This window comes from Alligator sinensis, unplaced genomic scaffold, assembly GCF_000455745.1.
Source record: "Alligator sinensis unplaced genomic scaffold, ASM45574v1 scaffold1241_1, whole genome shotgun sequence".
In the NCBI taxonomy this organism is placed as follows: Eukaryota; Metazoa; Chordata; order Crocodylia; family Alligatoridae; genus Alligator; species Alligator sinensis.
Genome location: NW_005842202.1, coordinates 1,365,919 through 1,375,470, shown reverse-complemented (window position 1 = coordinate 1,375,470; position 9,552 = coordinate 1,365,919). Strand labels below are relative to the sequence as shown.

At 50.1% G+C, this 9,552-nt stretch overlaps 1 protein-coding gene across 1 annotated transcript in view; it reads right to left on the bottom strand.

Annotated features, from left to right (window-relative positions):
* The window catches only part of NCAM1 (neural cell adhesion molecule 1), a 216,892-nt gene that overhangs the window by 57,087 nt on the left and 150,253 nt on the right, over positions 1-9,552 (bottom strand). The window contains 5 exon segments of the mRNA XM_025207638.1: positions 5,334-5,476; positions 6,192-6,361; positions 7,230-7,347; positions 7,790-7,927; positions 9,066-9,209. Coding sequence (XP_025063423.1) covers positions 5,334-5,476; positions 6,192-6,361; positions 7,230-7,347; positions 7,790-7,927; positions 9,066-9,209 — 713 coding nt within the window.

The window sequence follows — 9,552 nt, the reverse complement described above, 5'->3', positions numbered from 1 at the left end:
TGCTGAACCCTTCATCTGGGGAAGGTGGTTTAAGATGAGCCCATATTGGTGGGAAAATGCCTCTGGATCACGCAGCACCTGCAGCAGTGAGTTCAGTCCTCTCTGTCTTTTCCTTACAGTGTTTTCCATCTCTGCAAGCTTGGAAGTAGATGGAGAAGGAGAGAAGCCAGCTTCCAGTCTCTTGAATTGCTTGTGTTTCTGTGCCGTGGCCTCTTTTTCACCTTTTGTGGCTGGTGGAAGGGTGAAGCTAACTAGCACTGCTCTCTCAACCCTGGCCAGCTTCACGCTAACCCAAACCCCTTGGAGGCAGGAGGAGTACTCATGCTCCCTAGGAGAAAAGGAGGTCAGCACCTCACACATTTGGAGGAAGTTTCTCTCTTTCGAAATAAGCAATTAAATAGGAGCATCTGAGAATTCAAGGGATTCCTAGGAGCATCTAATTAAATTAACCCCCCAAATATTAAATATAAAATCATCCATATGCAGATGTTATTAAAGGCAGGGGCACAAGGGAAACGAAGTTTGGAAATCACAGGTTAAGGGAGCGAAGGCTGCTTGACAAAGATCTGCACATGCATTATGAATACCCCCGACATCTAACAGCTGTATTTTGCTTTAACATTGCTTCCTTGACGACAAGCAGCAACACTGATTTACAACAGCACAAGTTTTGTCTCTTTGTAATCAGGTCTGGGCTTTTTCTTGCCTCTTGTATTTCCTTTTTGACACTTCACTCAGGCCGGACTGTGACAAGGAAATCCACTGAAAGGAAATCCCAGCTCTGGCTGTCTTGCTCCGTGTACCCCTTTACCTGCAAAATATTGCTGCTCATCCCACCCACACCTGATACATCTCTGCATAGTCATTTCCATAGGAGGAACATCCACAAAGACGCCCATGCCCTTAGTCACCATGCACTGACCAATTAGAAACTCCACTTCCATTATTAAAATTTAGGCAGATAGCCCTTGGCAAAGCACTGCATTCCCCTGGCTGTATGCAGACCCCAGTTTGAAAACCACTGCTCCAGCCACTGCAGAGAGAAATGCTGAGATCCCAGCACTGACCTCTGTGATATTTTTTTCCAAACAGATTTCATTTGAATGTTTCTAGGTTTTTAAGCCAACTGTGTTAGATGTTTTGAGCCAACTGTGTTACCTGAAACAATTCTGGGCCAAAACTGTCCTGCGGCCTCTTGGAAATGCCAAGAAACTTCTGCAAAATGGAAAGAGCAAAAGGGGGTGCATATCAGAGCTGTGCTACCTTCTTGAAGTGTGAGATCTGTGCAAACTGTTCCATTTTAAGAACCGGGCAACTTGTGAGAGTGCCTTTGCAGGGCCGGCTGAGCAACCGCACTGGCACGCACACACCGCTGTCAGCAGTGCACAAGGCGGCGGAGAACAAGAGCAGCATTACGCCGGCACTCTCATCAAGTCCATTAGGGAAGAGACCCATTTGGGGCAGAAGCTGGTACCTTGTGTTCTGTGTCTGCTGAAGTTCCACACAAACGGTGTTGTAGCCCCGATGGTCAGGAGTTGCGAGGTGAGGTAACAGCTTAGGTCATGTCGGCTTCTTTTCCAGACCGGAGGAAGGGCGTTCTGTGCCTGGAAGCTTGTCTGACATCTCTCCAGCTATCAAGTTGGTTCAGTAAATGGTATTACCTCACTTCGTAATTCCTGTCCGAAGACAGCTTGTTTCCGGCAGCGTGCTGCCTGCTCTCACAAAGCCGCAGCCACAAATGAACTGGCAAAGAACAAAGCCCTGCATGAGACTTGCATTCTTCTCTCCCATATACAGTTGGCTTCTAAGCTGATTACTTCAACGCTTTCTTGTCTGGGGCCAGAAGACCAGATTCTGCCTTGGCAGAGAGAAACCACCCAAATCAAGGGTCAGTGTGGCCCAAACAGGGTTATCTGCAGGTAAATCAGAAAGGACTAATTTCTTACCCTCCCTCCCTCTCAATGTGTGCTCCTGCTGCAGAAACAGAGCACAGCAGTGCACAGAACCCTGTTCCACAAGGAAGCGTGTGCAGCACTCTCCCTGCCAGGATAATCACCGCATCTAGCACCTTCTCTTGTTCTCCAACTCCCTCCTTGACTCAAATGAGAATGCACACGCCTAGTCCTTGACTGACACCTTTGCCTTGCTGTCGAGTGGATGGTAACAGGCAATACAGCTTCTGACAAGCTTGGGAGCAGCAGCAAAGCAGACACTGTTCCTTTGGTGTCCACTGGCAAGATGTGAACAGTACAGACTATAAAAGAGCTTTTTATTATCACTTGTTATCCAGGTGGTGTGACACATTCTCTACAGTGTGAAGAGCACATGCCATTCCTGGCTACTGGTTCCTGGGCCTGCGTGTAAGAGTGGCTAGATCATCAAGTATGTCTCTCCCCATCAGGACAAGATCATTACATCTGCACCGAAAGAGGGAAGCCTGAACACACCGACGTAAACCAGATCAGCACCTAATTTTACTGGATCTCAGTTGTTATCCTACAAGACAGACAGAAAGGACTACACCTCATGAGCTGGGCTGCAACAGTGAGGTTGCTGAATGGCTGTCTGGATAGTTCCTCTTGTATTGCTCAAAGGAGAGGCGTATTCATTTGCCAACACAGCAGTGATAAATACTCATGGGAAGATAAACAAGGGGTATTTTGAATCAATGGGAGATTGCTAATGACGCTCCTGGGTGATCTGTGTTCGAGCCAGTCTTCTGCAGCAGGTGGAGGCCAGATCCTCAGCTGGACATAACCAAGGACTTCACTTGCATTAGGTGTGTTCTAGCTAGCAAGCTGCCAGGAAACACCTCCTCTCTCATTCAGAGCAGGTGCACTGAAGAGGAAGGAGGATGATGGACATACTACCAGCAGGGATCTTAGGCTACGTCACCCTCAAAACGTTTTACAGCCATTGCCAAGATTGTAGTTCGCCTAGAGTACGCGCATACTTCACTGCTTCTGCCAGTGCAGAGTCCTCGGTGCATGAGGCTGTCCAGCAGAAGAAGTGTGGTCCTGGGGTGCAGGTACCGTGGAGGCCCTGGTGCTGACTGCGCACTGGGACCCGTTTATCACGCACTCCTCTGGAGGAAGTTCAGCATCTTGTGGCACTTACAGCTTCTCTGCTGTTCCTCTGCCTGCCCTCTAGGCTCTTAGGTTTTGGACAGAGCCTTGGGGTGACTTCAAAAGTGGCTCATCTCCAGATATTTAAAGATACCAAGATGAGGGGCCTCCAATTTTGATGGGCAAGGGGCTCCAATGCCTACTAGAACCTGCCCCAAAAGATTTTGGAGCCTAAATCCCATTTTCAAAAGTCACTTAGGATTTTAAGAGCCCAAATTAGACTGTCTTTTGATGAGACATAAGTCCCTTTTGAAAATGGGACTTGGGCACGTTTAGAAACTCTTCCTTGTCCCAAAGTCAAGGCTTATCAGCTTCCCTAAGCTTTACTGGGAGCAGGAGGGGTGCAGCTGAAGATGCAGCTGATATGTGTGTTTGCGTGTGCATCTGAGAGATATATGAAAGAGGAATTTTCACAGTCATTTTTAACTGCTGAGTTTTTCCTGTAACATTAATCTGCACCTAGAACATTAGACAGAACAGGAACAGCTCAAAAACAAACAAAAGCTTGTCAAGAAAGTACGTGCCTGGCACTTCATAATGAGATAGCAAACCCTGTAATAAAGGACTGAGCCAGTCCATCAGACACATGTGGTTTGAATCTGTGTACTTTCCCCCATCCACACAGGAAACTGCTCCGATATGCACCATAGCTCCATAATATAAATCACCAACTCAACAGCATCAACAGGATATATGAAAGCCTCAAAAATAGTTAGCAGTTTGCAGCAGAGTTCTTGGTAGCTAAAGAAGAGCAGACAGACAGGGCACTATGATGGAAAGAGGGGGTTCCCCTGGGATGCTTCTACTTCAATCAGTCTCACTCCGGTTCTTAGCTATTACTTGCTCTTTCTCCCACATGCAGGCTCGCTGTCTCAGTAGCCCTGGTCTCCTGTCTAATGCTTCCAGATGAAGCAACCCCGAGATGTGATCATCTTGGGAACATGGGGCTACCTGTCTGGCACGCTGTGGATCTACGTCAAACCTCCTGGAAGGCAGTGGTAAGCCTTTCTATCAACTTTCCCAGGCTGTAGACGGGGTGCTTTATTGACTCCAGCAGAAGTTACGCTTTTTCTACAGTGGAAGGATCAAGCCCGGTAGCATTTGGCATCTGGGGTAACAGGTTATCCATCCATAAATACATTAAATAGCTGAAATCCCCGAGACAACATAAAGGGCTCATTTAGAAGCTGAATGCAAGCTACAGACTGTATGGCTGGATTGAAGACAATGTCGAGTTCCATCTGTCTTCATCACATGCACTACTGAACCCCCTTGCTTTCAAATTGAATCAACCCCACAAAAAGGTTCAGGCTGCATGACCCTAGAGATGGCCTACTGTTACAGCCTCACTAATGAACAAGAGCTAATTTCCCAGAGGCCTACAGGTATATTGGCTTTGGGACTGTGTTCTCCCTTCTTGCTTGCCTGCCTTTTATGAAACACTTGCAACAATGGACACAGGTCCCCGAACATTGTTTGGATACACTTCTAAGGCTGCCAGTGGCAAATCAAAGCTGGAGGAATACACTTTTTAAAAACTGCTAATTATTTTTGTATTTGAGCACAAAATGGTATTGATGTGTGATTAACGATACAGGTGAACACAAAGGCAACCAGGCTTTTGTGCCCAGAGCACGTGCAGCGTTTTTGTACGATACAGGAGGGCGAGAGAGAATTAACAGGTTCATTTTGGTCCATAAAACCTCACGTTTGAAAGATGCTTGTTACCCCCTCTGGCCAGGATAGCTCCAGCATCCCAATGAGGTCACTGAGTGCACTGAAACAGTGGGGCCTGTTCCTATCCACCATGCTGGAGACCGAGGGTGGGAATGCCTTTAGAAAAAGGTTTTGCATCACATCCTTTGGAAGCTCCTGCAGAAAGTGTCCATGAGCTGGTACTCAGAGAACTCATGGGACAGCAGCAGAAACCAAGAGGTGGTGGTGGGGCAGATCCTCAGCTTTGCTCAGCTGAGGCCAGGGGAGCCGGCCTCACTGACACCAGCTGGGGTCTGGCCCATTCACAATAATAAAAGGTTTGCAGGTGCTTCTCACACCTTGCATTGCGGAAGGAGGGAGCATCCCCAGGACCAGAGCGTGCATCTGTGTGGCATCATCCCGTCTTCCCGCCCTGCCAAGAGGGCTGGGAGAGTGAGGGATGAGCTGCTACATGCCCTGTTTCAGAGGTCGCGTCTTTGGGAATGGTTTTACCTTTTCTTCATTACTGATGTTGCGGGTAGAAGTTTTCCAGGTGATGGAGGGGATCGGGTCTCCAGAAGCCTCGCAGGTCAACGTGATTTGGTCCTCCAGCTCCATGGCAGTTTTGTTCTCCACGTAGGTGATTTTAGGTTTTGCTGGAAAGGGAGAGCAATCATTTACTCAGCTGCTGCTAAGGTCACCTGGGATTAGCAACACTGGAGTCAATGCTACCATTAAAGAAACTATGTTTGCACTTCCAAGGAACTGCTGGCATGATGGGGCATGGGCACGAGACGTCAGTGACAGTCTTTATGCTTGTGCTCATCACTGGGGTTCACAGCAGAGGGGCACAGAAGTGCCATGCATCTGCAGTGGGGTCTGTGTGATAGCACTGGCAACGTCTGTCACTTAGGGTACATCTACACCAGCTCAGCAGCACTCAAGTGCCACCCTCCATCCCCTGGCCTGCTCCAAACCCAGAAATGAAGCAATAAACTGCTGCAGGGAACCCACCCCACTGCCACCCTCAAGGTCTCTGCATCCAGTGCGCTCGGGAGGGGGGGCAGGGAGCGCTTCAGCACAGCATCGTGCTGGCCCGCTGCAGGGACTGCACTGTACACACGGGAGAGGAGACAGGACACTCCTGGTGTCTGTAGCACAGTCCCTGGCAGCAACCCTCATCTGCTAAACAACAGAGCAAGGGGCTGACATGGGAATTCACCCTGTGTCTGAGACACACCAGATGCCGCCTGGTTTAGGCAGGACACACGGCTTCCAGCCCCTACCAGAGAACTGCCGATGACCCGCTGGTCTCCCTTCTTCAGTTAGGAAGGGGGGAAACCACAATAGGCCTGTGAGGGCCCCAGTTACCAAAGACTTTGAGGTGGATGGTGGCATCCTGCTCCCCAGCCTTGTTCTCAGCGATGCAGATGTACTCTGCCTCATCACTCTTTTCCACCTTCCTAATGGTCAGCCGGGAGCCGTCGTAGTTGAAGTCGTACTTCTCATCGTCATCACCCGGCTCTATTTGCTCTCCATCCCTGCCGGGCACAAAGCATGTGGGCTGGTGGGTGTGGGGTTGATTTTAGCCACTAAGTTTACTAGTTGGAAGAGGACATGATTTCCCCTGACACCACTGCCCACCTTCACCCACCCTGGGCCATCTATTCACCACCCCACAGCTGCTTCCTTCCCCCGAGGCCCTGCCCCACGTGGTCCTTCACACACTAAGGCAAGCCTGGCCTGCAGAACCGATAAGCACCTTAAACAGCAGCCAGCTGGGGCTGCTCAACCCCCCTGCCCCAAGCAGGGTCTCCCCCTCATCACCCCTGCAGCAGATTCCTGGCCACTGCCAGCCCAAGCCTTGGAACATCCCCAACTGCATAGCAGCACAGGGCCCACCAAACCCACCTCTAGCTCATGCCCCAGTAGTCAGATCAGGGCATGGGAAATGAGGACACCTAGGTTCTTTCCACTGATTTAGGGACCAATCTAAAGCCTGCTGAGAAGAACTCCTGCTGACATAATGGCGCTCACGCTGTGAAAAGGGACAAGGCACTGAATCTATTTGTGCCTCGTTTTCCCCAGCTGTGCAATGAGCATAATTATAATACACCATCACCTCGCAGGGACAGTTTGGGGCTCGTTAGGTTTAATCCATTCTCTCAAATTGCACGGGAACACTGGGCAAAGAATGCTAATGGTGGGTGAACCATTACTGCTGGTAATGCTATTGTTTGAGCTATTCATTAAGTGAATCTGCTTTCCAATGCCCTGGGACACTGCTGTAACATAGCTCACAATACTCAAGAGAACATGCTGCCTCCACTTCTGTGGCTGGCCCAGAGGGAGCCCGGGGGGAAACACCCATGCTCGCAACCAAAGGAAACTCAGCTCAGGGCCTCTTACTTTGTCCAGCTCATGGTTGGCTCAGGAAAGCCATCAGCATCGCATATTAAGGTGACAGACTGGCTGAGGTTGGCAGTGGCATTCACGGTGCTCTGCCTGGCACGGACGGAAGGAGGCACTGGAAGAAAGGCAAGCCTAATTAGGGAGCGCAGGACACAGCATGCGCGCAAGAAAAAAAACTGTGCAAAGCAACTTCCCACCCTTTGCTGCATGCACAGATCAGGGAGCACACCGCCTGACAGGTGAGGTCTCCAGGGAGAGGGGGGCTGGGGGCTCCCTGCACAGAAAACACTCTTTGGGAGCCAAACAAACTTAATCCCTCACACTGAGTCACGAGACACTCAGGCTTCCTCTGGACATGGATAATTTTCTGTAAACATCTTGTAAATGTTCAATTGATTTCACGGGTGTTTTTATTTGACACAGCAAAGTGAGATTAATAAGCTTGCGACAATTCATATGTATGAACTGATGGCGAGGCTGCCATCAAAGCAGGGAGCACAGCAGCCGGTAGCGCAGGCAACCGGTCACCGTGGCTGCCTTGGCTTCAAGCTGCTCACCATTCACAATGACTTGAATATCCTTAAAGTTGATCTCCCCGCGAGCCAGGATCCTGCCCTCACAGCGATACGTCCCCTCATCTGTTTTCTTAATCCCCCGGATCTGCAGGTAGTTGTTGGACAGGACGACTAATCGAACTGGAAGAGACAAACAAAAGAGAGCTTCACCCTTGGATCCTCTGAAGCCAGCTCTGATCAACAGGTACATCCCCTGCTTCCCTTCCCTTTGCATCATATTAACGGCATCCCCTATGCTAACGGACCTGACGTGCTAGGAAACCCTCAACTAGGAACAAATTCATTTCAGAGCAAACAGACAAGAAGTGTAGATAAACCACTTTGCTAGTTTACACCTGACACTTTTTATTGTATTTTATTTTATTTGTAGGTTAAATCACTATCTGGCTTGAACCAATGAGCCACGTGCAGCTCACCTCCCTCCTGAAAGGGAAGTGGAGCGTGGATCTCAGCTATGAATACCTGGTGTCTGGGCTGAGGAGCTGGGAAATGACACCGGGGCAGGAGACTGTACTCTAGGGTCACCTCCAGGAACCAACTGGTCACAACCACTGCTGTGTTCCTGGACCAGGACAGAGGCCACAAAGGGGCTCTGGGCAGGGCGTTTTTATCTTTTTCTCTATGACTTCCAGAGTCCAGTTAAAACACCAGGCTTTTAACTAGGTGAGACACATGGGATCTTCCTCCTGAAAACACCACCTCCATTTTCCAGATGATCCATCGCTTGTGATTCTCAGAGGCATTAACTAAGGACCTGGGTTAGTGCTGCTAGCCCTGGTTTACTGGGGAGGGAGACCAGCATAGGCAGGTACAGGAGTCGTTCGCTTCTGCAGCTGAACCGCTGCATCTGGCTGAGCAGGAAGTGGCTCGCTCAAGGTCAGAGCAAATCAGGTAAAACTTGGGACTGGAGCACTTCACCCCCTTGCCTGCACATGGACTGCATGCATAGACAGCCAGGACACAGTCCCTCATCCAGCAACGCTGCACCCACCGTTATTTCCCCTGTGACCCACTGCCCCTTCTGCTGTCTGGCAGCGCCAAGCCCCCTACTTCCTTACCATCCTTTTTCAGGGCAATGTCTCTGCCCTTATGCTTCCAGAAGATGGTGGGGGGCAGAGAGCTGACCACATCACACACGATCACAGCGTCGTCCCCCTCCTTGAACTCTTGAGGGGTGGGGGCATTCTTGAACATCAGCTTCTCTGCAAGCCACAAGAGGGAAAGGGGCAATGTGCCTGGCAGCCCCCTACTTCCTTACCATCCTTTTTCAGGGCAATGTCTCTGCCCTTATGCTTCCAGAAGATGGTGGGGGGCAGAGAGCTGACCACATCACACACGATCACAGCGTCGTCCCCCTCCTTGAACTCTTGAGGGGTGGGGGCATTCTTGAACATCAGCTTCTCTGCAAGCCACAAGAGGGAAAGGGGCAATGTGCCTGGCTTCCCCAGAGAGCCATGGCCGCTGTCCAATTACCAAGCCACGACCCCAGTGAAATCAAAAGTGAAGCAAGACTAGGCATTCGCCTGTATGGAAAGCTTGCACCGCGACATGGAACATGTAAGCATGGTAGCTGTAGGTCATTTTTTGGTTCCCCTTCTACACATATCCATCTCCTTTCCAGGCCTAGGCCTCACTCCCTCTGTACCTTCAAGCCTTTCCTCCCAGGCCAGGTACCCGTCCAACTCCCAGCCTTCCCTCGTATGTGACCCTCACTGTCCACCTTCCCAGACAAAGCCTAAACTTCT